General features: G+C 44.0%; 1 protein-coding gene across 2 annotated transcripts; it reads right to left on the bottom strand.

The window, feature by feature from the left end:
* Window positions 1-1,549: 1,549 nt before the first annotated feature.
* On the bottom strand, window positions 1,550-19,032 carry LOC147634832 (nucleoid-associated protein At4g30620, chloroplastic-like). Of its 2 annotated transcripts, none has more exons than XM_086804017.1 (7): window positions 18,883-19,032; window positions 18,627-18,781; window positions 2,867-2,967; window positions 2,589-2,662; window positions 2,403-2,461; window positions 2,212-2,268; window positions 1,550-2,049 (listed from the first exon to the last, which is right to left on the bottom strand). In XM_086804017.1, the coding sequence occupies exons 1-7, from the start codon at window positions 18,935-18,937 to the stop codon at window positions 1,978-1,980; spliced, it is 573 nt and encodes a 190-aa protein (XP_086660143.1). In that variant the 5' UTR covers window positions 18,938-19,032; the 3' UTR covers window positions 1,550-1,977. The 2 variants fall into 2 exon arrangements, with proteins under 2 accessions (XP_086660143.1, XP_086660145.1); XM_086804019.1 differs by having other exon boundaries at window positions 2,403-2,474; window positions 2,623-2,662.
* Between the last annotated feature and the right edge of the window lie 652 nt (window positions 19,033-19,684).

Here is a 19,684-nt window from a genome sequence, read left to right as displayed (position 1 = left end):
CAGATGATTCAAGGAATGATGCTCCACTCCATGGGGTCACAGCAGATTATTTTAGGGAGTTTTTTGATCTAGGGGGTGGTGAATTTTCATGTGCAAATGATGTGTTGGGGCAGACTCCACTTGTGAACTTGGAAGAGAGGGTATTAGAACACAAACTAGATGGTCATATGCATCCCGAGCTCCATAATCTATTGAAACCTTCACAATTAACTTCTTGCAACCTACATTGTTGATACGGAATTTACCAATGAATGAGACATTGCTTTTGGCATTCAATAATGCAAACGCGATTCACAAGGCTAGTGAGTTGCCTGTGTGTTACGATGGGATATTGCTTTTGAAATGCCTACTTTTTCTAGTGGAAATCCTATGACTAGAATATGGAGCAAAGATATGATGGGCATGTGTGGACAGCATTCGATATGCACTCCTTGCTATGGTGAGAATATGGAGGCCACTTAAGATATTGTAATTTAGATTTTCCCTACCTCAATAGGACCAAATAGTACAATCAAAAGGAAAAGAGAATGCCTAGTATGGAGATGCTTGTTGATGAATTGTGACACTAGCTTGCAAGCGCACTGTAATGATAATACAAAGTGTACTGCCAACTATGATGCTACAATCTTTTATTGGTACCCCCTGAGGAGGGAGGACACTACAAGGGAGGTGATTCATTATGGGCACAATGCCCCGTGCAAGAAAGAAACATAGGACTAAAGCATTGCTTGTTTTGAAGAACATATGTGTGGATATGGCTAGAAAAAATGTTGTGGGTGATCCGATAGGTTTGGAAGCATTGCTTGTTTTGAAGAACAGATGCAAGTACCCTTTCTTGCATAGTGTCCTTTCTCCAAGGCAATCGACTGAAGGTAGTAAAGCCCCTGTCTTCAAGATTTCTGCCATTGGTCTTGGCAGCAGAGTGGACCTTGTAAATAGAATACGACTAAGGCCATAATTTTTCAGCGTTAAATATTTCTTTCAATGTTGCCATGCACTCCTCTTGCATTTCAATGTTAAAACAGCTTTAGTGTCCCACAAGCAGCAACACACTCGGCCAGGTTCTTGAATTCAATCGTTTGCTTACCTTTTTACTTACCAACCCATCCTAGTACCTTCGTGGTAAGCAGAAGCATACCAATTACTTGACTATGATAAACTGATCAAGCATCTCCCCCATATTGTCCAAGGCGGGAAGACAATACTTGCCACACAATGATGTCGTGACCTTATTTTCAAGCAATTCAAAAGAGATAACCCCTCTAAACACACAATGTTTCCAAGTCATCAAGGGTTTTACAACCTACTCTGCACCCACCGATATCTTATATCCACACGCACAAAGAAAAAGGCGACCATGTGACACGGATTGAGAAAAAGTTGTGGAAGCCATATATTTCAAACAAACCATCAAATTTTGCAAATTAAGATCAATAGTAAGATTTATTTAATTTTCAAATTCTATACTTCTACATCATTTATTTCTCGCCAATGCATTCACAAGAAAGACTAAGCACAGAGGAGAACCTCCATCATTGGACAAAAAGACTAAGCACAAGGAGAACCTCCCATCTGGATTCAGATACTGATTTCTTCAATTTTGAGAGATGCATACAACTTGTAACCTCATTGCTGACCTATCTACCACTACCAAAGGTGCTTCCCTTTGTCAAAGGATGTCATTAAAAATGGAAGCAATGTCCGGAAAGGGTCACAGCTATTGCATCTAAAACACTCACCACAAGCCAGTGTTCTTTCACGCTAGATAAGAAATGACCCGCAAAACACTCCACGACCAGCTAGAATCTAAATGAGGCATCCCTGTCAGATGGAATATCCATTTGGTATAATGTGAAACCTTACTCAAACAGGTGCCCTAGTACTAAAGTTTGGCTCGACAGACAGCAGTCCAAAAACTCCTCTTCAAAACACAAATTTCGGAGTTGATGTTACAAAAGAAGTTGGGGACCTTATTTCTCAGTTTAATCCACCAAGTCCCGGCGGCATCCCAAGGCTTTCTGCAAGGTTTTTCATCCGTTCTTTCATAGCCTGTAGACAGGAATATAAGCACGTGTGTTAATCAAGCAACCCAACTTAGCAGCTGTTTTTTAAGCCCAACTGGCTCTAATACCAACATTGAAAATCAGTGAGAAAGGGTCCCAGGAGGCACGTTCACATTGCACAAACCATGGAGACAACAGCGGACATTACCAGGACACTTTTCTGGTGTGCATCTTTGTAGGCTTCGTTCACCAACAACGAAACCCTCTATATCAAGGCAATAAACATGGATGTCAGTATTCTTATTTTGCATGTATTAGAAGCTCACCTAGTAGGCAAATGCATAGATGTGATAAAAGATCAACACACATGTACGCATGGAAGCAACCGTCAATTCATACCTCAACTCCAAGTTCCATGGCCGCCTCCGTGATATCCACACTAACAGGCTCTTGGTTTCCTGACAATGTCACCTGCTTGTAAAAGAGATTCAATACAGCCTCATACTCCAAAAACCATGGCCCAATGATAGCAATTCAAAGCTACCAGGCAACTGTGCCGGCTGTGAAAGGGCCAAGGGTCAACACCTGTTCTATAGAAAGGAGCCCTTATTTTGTTTACCTTGATGAGCTCGCCCTCGCAGTATCCATCAAATTCTGCACTGAAACATCATCCACAGACAGAAATTCAACCACTGGCCTGCATAAGCAGATGCACATGGCTAGGACATTTGCATTCATGCAAAGAGAAAAGCTTGCAAATACTCTGAAAACACGCAAATATGACATATTGCATGTCTGGAAGGGTGGCTCAGCAGACTTAAAACACAAAACTGTTTCTTGAACATGGTGCATGAGAGAATTACGCAGCAAGCTCCTTCTGCACACGAACAGCTTCAACTTGAACTACTTGCTGAGCTTTCCTTACAGTATCATACAGACCTTGCATGTTGCCGAATAGCCCTGCCTGTGCAGCAGCAAAGACATTTGTCAATGCATATCTATGCTCAAGATTCTACTGTGCATACAAACCGAAAGAAATTTGTCAAGAGGCGTTGGGCACATTTTAAGCCCCAATATGAATGCATTTAGTAACTTTTATAACATGATTTTTGGCTTGCATATAAGACTGACTGACTGAAGTTATTTGAACAAACGTTTTTCATATGATACACCCTTACTCCCCATTCTACATATCTTCTACAAGACTTTTTAGAGCATCCAAAAGAGAGGATCCAGTCAAAAAAGTAGCAGAATTCAGTTCAAACCAGCAGTAAAGTTAGCGCACATAAGGAGTCTAGATCTTACAGATATCATTGTAAATATTCATTTTCGGTCAATGCATATCTATGCTCAAGATTCTACTGTGCATACAAACCGAAAGAAATTTGTCAAGAGGCGTTGGGCACATTTTAAGCCCCAATATGAATGCATTTAGTAACTTTTATAACATGATTTTTGGCTTGCATATAAGACTGACTGACTGAAGTTATTTGAACAAACGTTTTTCATATGATATACCCTTACTCCCCATTCTACATATCTTCTACAAGACTTTTTAGAGCATCCAAAAGAGAGGATCCAGTCAAAAAAGTAGCAGAATTCAGTTCAGACCAGCAGTAAAGTTAGCGCACATAAGGAGTCTAGATCTTACAGATATCATTGTAAATATTCATTTTCGGTCAATCAGTTAAAATCTGCACTAGTTTAGTTGAGAGACCGTCTTCCGCTGTCATCTCTCTTCTTCTCTTCCTATTTCCTGTGTATATTCAGTTTTATGCATAACGGTGGAGACCCACAAGCTTCCGAGATCCACCACCAACCATCAGAGACTTGCCGAAAAGCAAAGCCGAGTGCGGAAGTATGAAACAGTGCACCAAAGCAAGAAAATTCAGGTCTGCTCTTAGGTCTAACCCAGTATTTGAAAAACCACAAAACTTTGAAGACCTACTGGGATCCGCACAACACGATCTCCCCAAAAGCCTTGAAGCTTCTGCCGCACGTGAATAGTCTCTTAAAACCTTAGGCTTTGTGAAGAGCTTTATGTAAAACATTTAATCTGCAAAATTTCACAGCTGATGGCCCTGGCGGCGAGATGGCGATAAAGAGGCAAAGCGACCAAGTATGAGAGAGGCCCGACTGCTGTTGGTAGAAGAGACACCTTTGTGTTATGCAGTGAGCTTAACCACCACCAAGCCCAGCAACAGAAACACCCCAAGCAGAGGGGTCAAGGCTCCCGTACGACACATTGGGAGTGCATGGGACACGCTGGCGGCATACGATTGCACATCACCACTTATGAGATAAAGTGTGAAAGCGAAACATTCGTGGGTGACGGTTGTAGGCCAAAGACCCAATGGTGTCAAGCATGGGGTACCAGCGGTGACATATGGGGCACGTGACCAAGAAGGCACACACTAGACGCCCGGGGTCATTAGTATATATAATGGTTGGGTGGTTAAACTAAGAATGCCATGCTAGGGTTTTATCTCTTTGAGAGGTCTCTTCCTCTTCATCAGGTTTTTTTGCATGCATGCTAGTTTTCTAGGGTTAGGGTTTCACCTCAAGGGGTCCTTGCATTCCGTCTTACAAACTCACCCCAGTCAGCCTTGGCATCACATACCACCAAGACCTGACCTACGGGACTTTCGGTAGACTCTTCGCATCCAACTATGGATTGGCATGAATGGGCTATCACTCATGGCCCAGGTGCTGACCATCTAGTTATCACATAACCCTCACTTATATAGCTTGTCAATAAAAGCTATATTTATGGGATTATTACACAAGAGCCTTGAACCTTATAATCAACCTGTTGTTCCTAATTCCTAGGTCCCCTAACTCCCAGATTAGGCAAACTAACCCTACTATTAGCATCGAGTACATAACATACTTCTTCTCCTCAAACATTTACATCCTAGGTCCCCTAACTCCCAGATTAGGCAAACTAACCCTACTATTAGCATCGAGTACATAACATACTTCTTCTCCTCAAACATTTACATCCTCTAATGAAGTCGGAGAATCTATGTTTCAAACTAGCCATTGCCTCCCAAGTTGAGTGCTCCTCTAGCCTATCTTTCCACTTAATCTTATATTCATGAATCAACTTCCTAAGCTTCCTCTCTCTAAAACTTTATTATGAACTCCAGTTCATGTGGAAGAAAGGAGGAGTCATCAACCTCAACAACTTCTTGAGGTTTCACATGATGGAACACATGCTGGACACATGGACAGGTTGATGTAAGCACGAGAACAGGGATCATAAAGTTGGCTCAGGGAAAAGCACCAATTTTGGTCAAAAAGTAAGGAAAAGCAAAAACTCAAACTTAGTTGACCATGAGCAAGGGGCACCACTGGCAAGAGGAGACTGAGCCGGACGAAAAAGCTAAAAGCCGCTTTTCCAAAAAGCAGCTCCAATGCCAAAAAGCAAGGCCCTAAAGTTTGAAAAGCAAAGCATAAAAGAACTTGAAAAAGCTAGACAAAAGTTGAGTAAAATTTTGTGCGCCACCTCCTCTGTGCGCTGCTGCCACCGCCGCCGCATGTGTAGAGCCGCCGGCCACCCATAGCCACTAGCACTGCTACCTTGGTGTTTGCTTTTTCGAGAAGCTTCTTGAGGATCTTCCTGAAGATTGGGTATTGAGGATTTGAACTTGGACTTGGGCTTGGGCTTGGACTTGGATCTGCCGGTGAGAGATTCTTGTGGATCATCCCCGTGGTGTGCTCGGCATCAGAGATCTTGTACCTCAACATGGACTCCTTGGATTTCTACACTAACATATTTGTTTGATTTTGTATTCATTGGTTGTATTGATCCTGGCCAACGTGCCCGTGCATTGTTCCTGAATAAATTCCTGAAAGGGGACGGGGCATGTTCCCTGCTCAGTGTGGTGTACTATGCAAAGTTCCCTAACCCCTTCTCTCTCTCCCCCTCTCTCTATATCTCTCTCTCTCTTGGATACATGGTTGAGTCTGTCATGGCACACCCCGTTGGGCTTACACAAGGTTACCCTCGTCACCTAATTTCTCCTTGGGTCTCCTAACATGGAAAAATAGATAAACTTGCAATTAGCAAGGCAATTCAAGTTTATAAGCAACCTCACCTACCCTCTTTAGGATTTTGTACGATCCACAATACCTAGGGGATAATTCCACATACTTCCTTGTCTTCAAGGTCTCAAAACTCTAAGGTAAACGCTTTCTATCAGCAAAACCATGCCTTATCTTGAGGACTCCTCATAGTGTCCTAGCATGAGCTAGCACCTCCTCCATATTCATCAATAAATCTCTAGCTTCATCTAGTTTCAAACCCTTAAGTCCTAAGGTCACAGGGAATCTCTCTATACATAAGCATAAACGGACTATATCCAGATTCCAGTAGTCGTAGGCTTAGCATTATTGTAGACAAACTCGACCATATAGAGATGCACCTCTCCCAATCAAATGGTCTCTTGGAAACATGCCCAAAGCATATCCTCTAAAACCTGATTCACCCTCTCTATTTGACCATATAGAGATGCACCTCTCCCAATCAAATGGTCTCTTGGAAACATGCCCAAAGCATATCCTCTAAAACCTGATTCACCCTCTCTATTTGACCATCAAACGGAGGATGATCGGAGGAACTCATACTCAGTGTAGTCTTCGATTTCTGAAAATTAATTGCCAAAAACGTCCAGTAAACTTCAAGTCCTTGTGACTCTCTATGCCAGATGATAAAACTAGAAAGTTTGAAAAGCTAACTAGCAAATTAATGCACCAATTCGGGTGTCTGTGTTGATCGTCATGTAGATCAAGCAGCCCACTATCTCACCTACGTTTGCACTCAGCTTGCCATTTTGATCCAAGGATACAGAAATGGGCTTACAGCCATCCATACTATACTTGGACAACATGTCCAATGCATATTGTCTCTGTGACAACCATACGCCCTCGGGCATGCTGAGCCTACCCAAAAACCACACGACTTGTGCCAGTTGATCTGTGCACTTGATGCACGGCAAAAAGTCTCTATCGCCAACCGCAAATCTCTGGAGATTCCCAACATCTCCAAGCCATACAAGGCTTTACATAGCCAACATACATAATCTAGGTCACTCAAATCCTCATAACTAAGTGTGTTACATGCATTGCGGTTGATCGTGGTAACGCACAATAGGGCCTTCTTTATACCTTTATGTGGTGAGATCTTTGGCATCCAATTCACAAAGTAGAGAGAGAGAGTAGACTTGTGAGGATTATGTTGTTAATCCTTCATATTGTGTACTAATTACTACTTAAGTACTTAACCTAGAGAACAAGAGACTTCAGGAGAACGCTTGATAGATGTCATGTGCACAGTGTGTATCTACCGTGTGCTACACGCACACAAGACTAGCTTCGAGGTTTGGGGAAGCTTGGAGCTAGGCTGGCTGATTGGCGAGCTGAGTTAGGGATAGACTAACGGGTGGGCACCCAAGTATGGACGCCCGATGACCGGCCAAGAGCCTATAAAAGGGTGGCCAAGGTTAGTCATTAGTGATATAGAGTCTCGTGTGATTTGTGAGAGCTCTATGGTCTTGGAGCCTGGATCTAGTGCAGACGTGCACCTGCTTTACGCAGCTAAGGCCGGCAGCAATCTCGAGGCCCGCGAGGGTAGCTTCGTGGCGGTATGGGACGTCGCGAGGAGGAGATTGGTCGGTACGTCAACCTAGTTAGCTCAGCTCGTGGCTCGGTGGGGACAGCCAAGACTGTGGGCTTGTCCACGGCTGTCTTGGTTGGGAGGTGAGTCAGGCCTGCACCCCCTTGTTGTTTGTTTGTTTGCAGGTTTCGAGTCTCGTACCAGGAGCGTTCCACGAGGAGATCTATGGGGATTTGACAGTGGTATGTCATGTGCACAGTGTGTATCTACCGTGTGCTACACGCACACAAGACTAGCTTCGAGGTTTGGGGAAGCTTGGAGCTAGGCAGGCTGATTGGCGAGCTGAGTTAGGGATAGACTAACGGGCAGGCACCCAAGTATGGACGCCCGATGACCGGCCAAGAGCCTATAAAAGGATGGCCAAGGTTAGTCATTAGTGATATAGAGTCTCGCGTGATTTGTGAGAGCTCTATGGTCTTGGAGCCTGGATCGAGTGCAGACATGCACCTGCTTTACGCAACCGAGGCCCGCGAGGGTAGCTTCGTGGCGGTATGGGACGTCGCGAGGAGGAGATTGGTCGGTACATCAACCTAGTTAGCTCAGCTCGTGGCTCGGTGGGGACAGCCAAGACTGTGGGCTTGCCCATGGCTGTCTTGGTTGGGAGGTGAGTCAAGCCTGCACCCCCTTGTTGTTTGTTTGTTTGCAGGCTTCGAGTCTCGTACCAGGAGCGTTCCACGAGGAGATCTATGGGGATTTGACAATAGAAGATTGAATTGAATTGATTAAACTGAGTACAAGAGGTCTCTTATATAGGAGATGAGAGACACATTTGAAGAGGCATGTCCTTTAACGAAAGGATATGACCATAGACGAAAGGGTACAACTCTAGGCTAAGGGATGTATGTGTCTATTCGATGTAGAGGCACAACCATTCATCAAGGGATACACACATTCGTCGAAGGGATGTGGCTATTCGATGAAGAGGTACGTCCTTTGGCGAAGATTCACAACCAGTCGAGGGCAGGGGTTCCCTTGAATGGTTACTCTTTGCATCTGCAATAGGAATCAGCAATGAAGAGAGAATCTGATACACACATACGTCACAATCGTGACATTCCCTCCCATTTAAAATAAAACCCATGTGTCGAATGATAGACATCCGTTTGTCAAAGAACTCCTGAAGAAGATTAGGGTATTGCTACATTTCTTCATCTATTTGCCAAGTGGAATCTTCAAGAGTTGTTGTTGACACCGAAGAGGTATTGTTCAAATATTCATATGCAACGACTGAAGTCATGCTGCAAGAGTCCGCAGTATCCCTTGTACCATTCAAGGTAAGGTCTTGAGTCTTCAAAGTTGACTTAAGGTTCTCATTCACCACTGCGTCGATTTTCTAGTCAGAGACAAAGACTTCAGTTTGTAAGGGCGGTGACGAGGCCATTGTTTTTGCCTGGATCACGGCCGGAGGAGTTGTGTGCTTTTGGGTTGTCACACACGAACCATAATTTCTTAAATCTTCAGCTTGTTCAGCAGGTATTAAGGCTTCCGAAGTAGAAGGGCATGGCTCGCAAGGGAAAACTTGTCCATCATCGCGGCCTTCACGACCGAGTGCTCGACTAGGGTCGGAAGTTCGTGCCACTAGAGAAGTCCACTTTGAAGAGGTTGAGTGCTCTTCAAGGGGAGACCTTCTAAAAGCTGCATGTTGCTGCTTGTGTTGCTGATGTTGATTCGAAGAAAAAGGTTGTTGTGAACGGTAAGAATGTCGATGTCGAGTCTGTTGTTGCTCAAACGAAGATAATGTGTGTCTGGTTGTCTCCGAAGAACCGTGCTTCGGGTGATTTTTTTTTTTTTTTAAACGCCAACTTCAAGGCTTCTTCACACACGCGCGTGCGTGAGAAGAGGGTGGGGAGGATTTATTTTGTTTGTTAGGGCTGGACCCGTTTGTTTAAGCAACGTGCAAATTATTATTTTTTTGTAGTGCTGTTTGGAAAGGGCGCGATCCAGAGAGGGGGATGGGCAGCCATCACACGAGAGGGAGGGGATTATTATTTTTTTGTAGTGCTGTTTGGAAAGGGCGCGATCCAAAGAGGGGGATGGGGCCTGGGCAGCCATCGCACGAGAGAGGGGGCTTCACTTGTGGGCATGGAGGGGGGGGGGGGTCTGCCTAGCAAGGGAGGGGGTACCATCTGCACGCCATAGCGGGGCCAGGCGCGGTCTTCAACAAAGAGGGGCAGCCACCACCGCAAGGAGGAAGAAGTCGCTCCTGTGTGCGAGAAGGGGGGGCCCACATGTCTTGTCCACCCGAGAGCCAGAGGGGGCCTACACATGCGCGAGGCACGAGGGGGCAATGGCCTCCGGGAAGGGTAAGTACACCGTGAGGGGGGTTTTACACCAAGTCCGCCATCGCTCCATAGCTTCCATACAACACACTTGTGGGTTGTCAAGGGGGGAGAACGCTGAGCGAAGAGGCTAAGTGGCCCGCATAACCCACGGGGGGAGGAAAAAAAAAATATTTTACATCACCATGGGCAAAGCTTTACGCCAGGTCCACCATCGCTCCGCTGCTTCCATACAACACCGAGAAGAGGGGTGGAAGGGGGGGTGCCGCGGAGAGAGTGAGGGCTTCACAACCCACAGGTAGGAAAAGTTTTTGCTCTGATACCACGGTGAGGATTATGTTGTTAATCCTTCATATTGTGTACTAATTACTACTTAAGTACTTAACTTAGAGAACAAGAGACTTCAAGAGAACACTTGATAGAAGATTGAATTGAATTGATTAAATTGAGTACAAGAGGTCTCTTATATAGGAGATGAAGAGACACATTTGATGAGGCATGTCCTTTGACGAAAGGATATGACCATAGACGAAAGGGTACAACTTTAGGCTAAGGGATGTGTCTATTCGATGTAGAGGCACAACCATTCATCAAGGGATACACCCATTCGTCGAAGGGATGTGGCTATTTGATGAAGAGGTACATCCTTTGGCGAAGAGTCGCAACCAGTCGAGGACAGGGGTTCCCTTGGCTGGTTACTCTTTGCATCTGCAAACAACAGGAATCAGCAATGAAGAGAGAATCTGATACACACATACATCACAATCGTGACAAGACTACACAGTATTGGGTCTCAATTACCCACTAATGGGCCCCCCTCCTACAAGCAAGAGTATGTGCTTATATTAAGTCTTTGGAGAACTGTTGTACAATGCTTGAAAACAAGCGATATGACTACCCAACGCAAGGACGAGGATGACCGTATGTCGACTAAGTCTCCACCAATCCAAAGGCTCTGCAGAAGACTCTTTGGGGCCACTTATGCAAGTCCAGCATAGTCATAGGACTACACATATGCTAGCTGAGAATGGAAGAGGAGCTTCAATATTAGCCTCAAGAGAGTAGAATGTTATTAGCTGATTTATTGATTGAGAACTTCTTGCTGTTTGTTGAATTCTGGAATGATTTATGCTGAATTCATGCGCTTGCTTTTGTATGGTTCCCTAATGCTGGTCGGTTTATACCACTAGCTGTCGGCCCGTAGATATTGGACAAAAATGCCACTTAGCAATATTAAATGCTGCACATTATGCTCTCGCTACCCTTTAGGCCTGGCTGACTGATAGCACATTGGTTGACCTGATGCTGGTCGATGATGCGTCTTTGCATCTTGTACTAGCCAATGGCCTATACAGGACATCTATAGGCTAATGACTCAATGGATATGGCTCATGCTCCTCCGCAGTCCTTGAGAAGATAAGGATGTCATCTAGAAAGATGAAGACAAATTTGCCAATGAGATCCCAGAAAACCCCAAGACATCATCTTGTTGAACGTCGCTGGTGCATTGGTGAGACCAAAAGGCATCACCACAAATTCATAGTGGTTGCGCTCGATCCTGAATGCAGTTTTTGGAATGTCGACCTCAAAGATCCGAACCTAATGGTAGCCACTCTTAAGATCTATCTTAGCGAATATTTCAACACCATTGAGTCGCTCTAAGATGTACTCTAGTCTGGGCATCGGGAATCTATTCTTAACTCTTAGCTTATTTAGTGCGTTGTAATCCACACATAAGCGTGTGGTCTTATCCTTCTTCTAGACAAACAAAATGGGAGGGGCAAATGGGGATGAGGAAGGTCGGATAAATCCAGACCACAGTAGCTGGGATAAATGCTGCTCCAGCTCGCTCTCCAAGGCCTTAGAAAGGCGGTAGGGGAACCAACTCTATGCGATGGTCCTCAGGTCTATTGGGTGGGAGGTCATCTCGTAGCATAATGTTGCTATGTTCAGACAAAAGACCAATCATTCTCTGCTCCACTATAGGTGCTGTCTGAACTGCATTAGACTGAGAGCGGACATAAATCAACGCACACTCCGGCCCTTTTCTATGGCTCGTTGGGCCTAAATGTGGGAAATGTGTGGTATTCCATGAATGCTCTGATCCCCGCGAATCATAATGGGCTCAGGAAAACCCTCAACAATAGTGAAAGTGTCTTGCCTCCTATCAAGAATGGATGCATACTGTCTAAACCACTAGATCCCAAGGATCATGTCACACCCTAAAAGAGGAAAGACAATGAAATCCCGCTGAAATGTGGCCTTCTGAACCTGAAACTCAAACTGCTAAGCTTTATGAGTGATGTGTGTACATAGACCAGGTGTAAACCCGTCCACATCTAAATGATAAGGAACCAAGGTACAACTCATCTTGTTTGCTAACTATGGAGAGATCGCGTCCTCAAAATTGCCCATGTCAAGGAGGACAATGAACTGTTGTCCCCTTGCAGTGCTATAGGCACGGATGAGAGCCTTCTTCTATCCCTCAGCCTCACCCTCTTGCTTATCATCAAATACCACTGGTGGCACCGACGGGCAATAGCTAAACAGTATTAGAGGCTGATGGCGAAGGTGTGGATGGGGATGTTACGGTCTCTACTGTGGAAGTGGATGCCTTGGTAGACTTTTTAGCCTAAAACTTAGTGCAATCTTTCTTCCCGTGTCCCATAGTGTGGCAAAAGAAACAACGGTTCTCTGCCTTGTATCATGTTTGTTCATCCGGCTGGGGAGGTAACCTCCAGTGATGCCCTCCTTAGCTTTCTCCTCGCTTGGGTGTAGAATCTTTCTTATTGCCCGATTGATCCTGAGAATTTTTATCTTGGTCATTTTGGTTTTTTCTATTATGAGCCCCCTTAACCTAGGTAGATGACTGTCGGGTAGATGATTATTGTTGGGGCTTAGGATTAGACTGTACTTGCTTGGGCTTACCTCCATTCAGCATCAGTTCCTTATTCTGAGCAAGGGTCAATGCCCGTGCATAAGTCTGAGGCTCAAAATTCCTAACTGGGTACCTAATCTGTGTCTAAACCTCTAATGAACTGTTTTAGCTTATCTTGTTCCGAATCCCGATATACCCAATTGCTAGGCCATGGTAATGACCTTGTTGGAATAGGTCAAAACAGAGGAACCACCCTGGTTGAGTTTGTAAAACTCGTCCACAAGATTGGTCATATACTGCAGTCGAAGAAAACCGCCTATGCTGCGAAATTACCAATCTTTCCCTTTCATACTTGGTTGCCAGACACTCATGAAGAGGCGCATTACAGTACGTGTATGTATCTGGGTACTAGACCATATCGGTTGAAGTCGAATCGCGGGCTTGTACGATTCAACTCTACACTCTGTTTCTTCGAAGAAAACGAGCCTTGAGGTCACCCACAAAAGTGTAGCCCAATCAAATTGGAATTGGCCTGTGAAGGGGTCTGTGTGAAGCTGTGCCCAATGTTGCCACCAAGTAACAGCTTCCCCAGTGAGTTGGGATGCTGCCACATGGACTTTGTCTTGTGGATCTGTAATTTTAGCTAATGGAAAATGTGTTTCAAGTTGATGATTGAGTAACAGCACCATGATCATACTTACTAAAGTTTGGAGAGGTTCGTATGACGGTGGTAGTAGGAGTAGTGGAGGACGAGATATTTGGAGCCATCTTGGGGAGGGCGCCAAAATCTATGCCATCGTCTGCTGATGCTGGATTTGCATAGCCTCCCAGTTGAATCTTTGTTGAAACTCTCGATCGACGGCTTCTCGACGGCGTTGGTCTTCCTCATACTTGTGTGCTAGTCTTCCTCATACTTGTGTGTGGCTTCCTTATCTCTTTGTTCCTCCACCCGTCTCTGTTCTACTTTGTTTTATTCTTCTTCAGCTTTTCTTCTTGCTTCTTCATGTCTTTTTCCTTGTTCCTCCGGAATGAAGGAACACTTTTGCCAAATCCGAGAGGCCTTCTTTGGGCTTCTCTTTTTTGACAGCAAGCTGCATCTTCAATGAATTTATTTGCTCCATCATTGTTCTCACGAGCTGTTCTGTGCTTCGCAGAAGCGTACTTTCTTTTGGTGTTGCTTTGAAAGCTTTGTGCCTCCATAACTTCCTGTTGGCTTTCTTCTTGATGCGATGTCTCTCCCAACATGATGGAGGCCTAGGTGTTTTTTCCGGACCGCAGTATTACCATCCACCGGATGCTCTCACTTCTTTAGGTAGCTGAGTCGGGTCACCAACCTGATGCTCTAATACCAATGTTACAAGCACTGAGGTTGATCATGGTAACGCACAACAGGGTCTTCTTTATACCTTTATGTGGTGAGATTTTTAGCATCCAATTCACAGAGTAGAGAGGGTCCCAATTACCCACACTGAAGGGTCCCCCGAGTATTTGCTTATATTAATTCTTTGGAGAACTACTGTACAATGCTTGAGAACAAGCGATATGACTGCCCAACACAAGGACGAGGAAGGCCGTACGTCGGCTGAGACTCTTCGGGGCAACTTAAGCAAGTCCAGAATAGCTGTAGGACTGTACATATGCTGGCTGAGAATCGAAGAGGAGGTTCAATATTAGCTTGGAGAGAGTAGAATGCTGTTTGCTGATGTATTGACTGAGAACTGCTTGCTGTTTGCTGAATTCTGGAATGATTTATGCTGAATTTAAGTGCTTGCTTTTATATGGTTCCCTAATGCTGATTGTCGCCCAGCAGATATTGGACAAAAATGCCACTTAGCACATTAAATGCTGCGCATTATGCTCTTGCTGCCCTTCAGGCCTGGCCGACTGATAGCACACTCGCCGACCTAATGCTGAGGAGTTTGATGCTGGCCGACTGATGCTTCTAGGTATCTTGTACTGGCCAACTGCCTATATAGGGCATCTACAGGCTGCCGACTTGCTGCCTACGCCCCCTATGGCCTGTTTATCGCCCTTATGGGCTGGCCAATGGCTGTAAAACAGAAAAAACAGCAAATAGATCTTGCAAAGAAGCACATGTGCAAAAGAACTGAAGTAGAAAACGTTAATGGAAAACGCTAATTTGGAGATGTATTTGGCTGATCCAAACTATTAGACTGCATGCCCTTGGACTTTGGCTCTACAATCTCTGCCTTTGAATGATTATGAATGACCCATGCCTTGCCTTTATATAGTAAAGTGATAGCAAGTCGTAATCAGGTCGGTTTTCATTTTTCAAGCCATAAAAAGTCATCAAAAATGTCATCTTGTTAGCATGCTACATGCATGCCTCTCACTTTGTAGGACAGTGGATCGATTCCAATTCAGTCCATGGACTCCTATAAGAGACCTAGGTTTTTTCCCTTCATGTCTATGATGTGGAAAACATTGTAAATGGGCTAAGTCGCCTTGACAAGTAAATGCCTTGACCTCATCCCCCTATTAACATTAGGTTGTAGATCTTTATATAGGTTAGACCTCTTTACAAGATGCAAGCATGTGTTGTCACCATATATGACACATGTCAACATAGACTCCCAAGTGTCGAAGAGAGATGTCACCTTTACAAGAACCCTATCTCAGAGGTTGTTCCTACACTAAAGCACACATTCCTTACAAGGGGTTGTTCCCGCAAGATACACAATCTAGCGATGTAGCAGCTCCTTCTAGCTTTTCCTCCGTGCCTTTGACAATATTCCAAAGCCCGTCCTGCATCAGTAGAAGCCTTATTTTGTTTGCCATTTTTCGAATGAGGAGCTTCCTCTATAAAGATCCATTGGTGTGAAATGTGTATGCTTCTAGATTCAGAATGAAAGACGTGTAGTGGTGATGCACTGTATCTCGGCTATTGTATGATGAACTCACACAAGGTGCAATGGTTTACTGTTTCACTGTAAGCATGGGTGACACGTCAGTGTCTAGCCACATGGCAAGGAGCACGACAACAACGTATGGCAGGTGGAGTGTATAACGCATAGTTACGGGAAACGGCCCGAAATGCTAGGGTCATACAGCATGTGGAGCCTATATGTGTGGAGGAGGCTCTAGGTCATGAGCATTGGAAAATGGCCATGGATGAGGAGACGTATGTCCTAGATGAGTCCAAAACATGGGATCTCATTGTATATAAGTGGATTTACATAACCAAACATAACTCTGATGTGAGCAAGTATAAAGCAAGGCTAGTTACTAAGGGTTGTACACAGACTCATGGGATAGATTATGGTGAAACATTTAGCACAACAATGAGATGTATGGTTGCATTGGTAGCATTAACAGGCTGGGATTTACATCAAATGGATATAAAGAATGCCTTCTTGCATGGTGATTTGCAAGAAGACATGTATATGATACAACCACTTGGATATGAACATTCCAACCATCCAGATTATGTGTGCACGCTGAAGAAGACACTATATGGTTTGAAGCAAGCTACCAAAGCTTGGTTTGAGAAGATGAGTAGCTCTCTCATCTCCATTGGATTTGTCATAACATATGCGTATCATCTATGTGAGGAAGTTTCACCATGGCATAACAGTGATTATGATCTATGTTGATGTGGCTAAGGTGAAAGATCTTTTAAAGACAAAATTTGAGTTGAAAGATTTGGGAATTGATATATTTTTTTAGGGTTGAGGTCTTGAAGACGGAAAGCATTTGACGTGCACAAAGGCAATATGGATTGGATATGCTATCAAAGTATAGCATGACAGGTTACAAGCCTATTGGTAAACCTTTGGAGCTTACTGTGAAGCTCAAGAAGGATGTTGGGGAGCCTTTAGAAGACCCTACCATGTATTCAAAGATGGTAGTAAGCCTCATTTCTATGACCATTACAAGGCCAGATCTTAGTTTGCTGTGGAATTTGTGAGTCACTTCATGCAAGTTCCACGAAAGCCTCACTTGGATGCTATGAGGAGAATATTGAGATATGTGAAAACTACAATGCATTATGGTCTCTTATATAAGAGTGGCAAACAAGTTGATGTTTATGGTTGCACAATGCAAATTGGGCCAGTAGCTCCTATGATAGGAGATTTACAAGTGGTTATATGTTGGGCCTTAAGCTGTTGCAATATGTTGGAGTTCAAAGAAGCAACCCATGGTTGGAAAAGCTACTTCATGATATGGATCAGCCCATTATTGTGACATGGGCAATATACAACTTGCCAATAATCTAGTGTTTCATGCAAGGACAAAACACATTGAGGTTCATTATACTATATCATGGAAAAGATTGACTTAGCTTATGTCAATACAAACCTGCAGATGGTGGCTGGCATTTTCACTCAATGTGTTTCATGCAAGGACGAAACACATTGAGGTTCATTATACTATATCAGGGAAAAGATTGACTTGGCTTATGTCAATACAAACATGCAGGTGGTGGCTGACATTTTCACTAAGCCATTAGGTGTAGAGAAGTTGTTTAGAGACATGCTTGGTGTGTACATGAGTTGGACTTGAGCTTGAGAGGAAGTGTTGAGATATCAAGCTCAAGCATGATGAACACCCCCAATGACACATGGCATTATGCAGTGGATGGGTCCAACTACTAAAATTCAGTGCAACCATGAGCCTGGACATTAGGATGCTTGGTGTGTACATGAGTTGGACTTGAGCTTGAGAGGAAGTGTTAAGATATCAAGCTCAAGCATGATGAACACCCCCAATGACGCATGGCATTATGCAGTGGATGGGTCCAACTACTAAAATTCAGTGCAACCATGAGCCTGGACATTAGGCTGACAGCTAAGTGTATATAGGTTAGCAATAATGGCCAACACATGGCCAATGTGCATGGACACTTTGAGTGCATAGAGTGTGTATGAACACACCACTCATAGATAGGTAAGATTGGAGAAAATTTGAGACACGGGTGGGAGCTAGGTGCATGTTGTAGAGAAACTTAATCTTAGTTTTATGTGTCAAATTAGCATAGCATTAAGCTAATCTAAACGTCAATTGATTGCCCATATCGTACCTTGTGTAATGCTCTCTCATTCAAGTTTATTGTCAAGCTTCCATGGACTGTTCGGGACTGTGAAAAAGATCATTAGCTCTTAACAGCCCAAACCACCATGACCACCCCCCAAACAAAAAACAAGAGCACTCACTTGTAACAATTCCTGCCAGTTCTTGTGCCCCCTCTTGCCCCTCACTCTTGGAGAAGGTATATTTTGCTGCAAATTTCCAGCCCTTGATGCAACGGCTTGATACCTACTTGGAAAGATTATTTTCCCAAACCCAAAAAATTATTGGTTATTTGGGCAATCATTGGTTACTTGGGAAGTGGACAAACAAAGGGTTCCCAAGGAGACGTAACATCACATGGTTCTTCATGTGAAACAGCATGGGGATAATAATCAGACCTACTCACGTTTCACCTGATCAATTTGATGCCCAAGTTGATGATGAGAATGAGTCGCTTAAATACTGCTTGATGGAATTTGACTGGCATACAGTGATTCCATATTCTAAATGCAAGTTTTCTGTGCATATGCACATGCGCCCCATACAATACCTGCGTGTGTGTGTGTGTGTGTGTGTGTGTGTGTGTGTGTGTGTGTGTCATTTTGAAAGTATAAAGGTAATTCCCGGTGATCTCGTGTCATATGACACTGCAGAAACCATTGTAGCTGTAGCCCTTCAATAAAAGATGCTCAATTTAGCCCATTTCTTGACCTTGAAAATGGCACGGATAGAAGATAATCAGGAAAGAACAGGCTTACCTTCTTGGAGGCTTCATCTGGGCTGTCTGTGTTCTCCTTTTTCCCACCACCAAATAGGCTTGTTACTCTGAGGTAGCCTTTGCAGAAGCCTTTCTGGTGCCATGAAGTCGAAGGAAATACAGTTGGGAAAAATGCACGCCCTACAGAACCAGAACCTGCGGAAAAAAAAAACCCCAAAAAAAACCCAAAAAAAAGGAAAATTTTTATTTCCGTATAATGATTGGAATAAAGAATGGCGAATCCAGTACGCCCTTACCTGCAGGTGTAGGTTGCTGCACAAATGGCGCCGTTGGAGCTGAGAAGCACGCCATGCCGCAGAAACCCTTCACGGTATCCCAACCAAAATGGCCCGGTTTTACAATTGGCAAAATACCTCATATACTTTTGGCCTATATGGTTTCCATTGACTTTTCAAGCACTAATCATTACATACTAAAATGAAACCTTTGAAAAACGAACATCTTGGTACTATATATTTAGGTGCCAAAATAAAATTTCCTCTCTCTCTCCTCCCAAAAACAAAGGTAGGCTTGTTCTTAAAGTCCTCCTCGTGCCTCTCGCACATGCAAGTGGGTGGGGCGGTGATGTCCAAAGGACAACAAGAGTCTGAGAGCAGTTTGATGAAGTTGATGATGGAGGTTGGGGGGATCAGGAGCTAGACGAGGAGATGAAGAGAAGTCGTGAGGAAGAAGAAGGGGAAAGAGAAGTGAAAAAGGCACAACCTGATTGGATTTCGACAAGACTGAATGCACATGCACAGAAAGGAAAGGGAAGGTATGTACTAGTATTTTCCTTGAACTTGTGAGGAGACATATTGGATTGTTTTCTATGTGCAGCACTATTCTGTTTTGTCTGAGAGGAGAGACCGCTGAGCAAGGCGGAATTAGGGAATTGGTTGCAAAATGAGGTTTTTCATGAGAAGGTGGTCTCACAAATCTTATGTCTAGGGAAAGGATTCTTTAATGTTATGTTCATAAAAGGGCAAACTGCGACTAATTTATTCGCAAGAGCTCCACTCTTCATGGGTTAAAAGCTTATGCATGCATTTCCCTTCAATC

This window comes from Cibotium barometz, chromosome 10 (assembly GCF_041138505.1).
Source record: "Cibotium barometz isolate CiBa-2024 chromosome 10, ASM4113850v1, whole genome shotgun sequence".
Taxonomy (NCBI): Eukaryota; Viridiplantae; Streptophyta; class Polypodiopsida; order Cyatheales; family Cibotiaceae; genus Cibotium; species Cibotium barometz.
Note: the sequence above shows the minus strand (reverse complement) of the source record. Positions and strands in the feature narration are given on the sequence as shown.

Coding starts and splice junctions, on each gene's coding strand:
- LOC147634832 (XM_086804017.1), bottom strand. CDS start 18,937: ATGGCGTGCTTCTCAGCTCCAACGGCGCCATTTGTGCAGCAACCTACA. Junction 2,462..2,588: donor GGCTCCTTTCTATAGAACAG/GTGTTGACCCTT, acceptor TGACATTGTCAG/GAAACCAAGAGCCTGTTAGT. Junction 2,050..2,211: donor CACACCAGAAAAGTGTCCTG/GTAATGTCCGCT, acceptor TCCTGTCTACAG/GCTATGAAAGAACGGATGAA.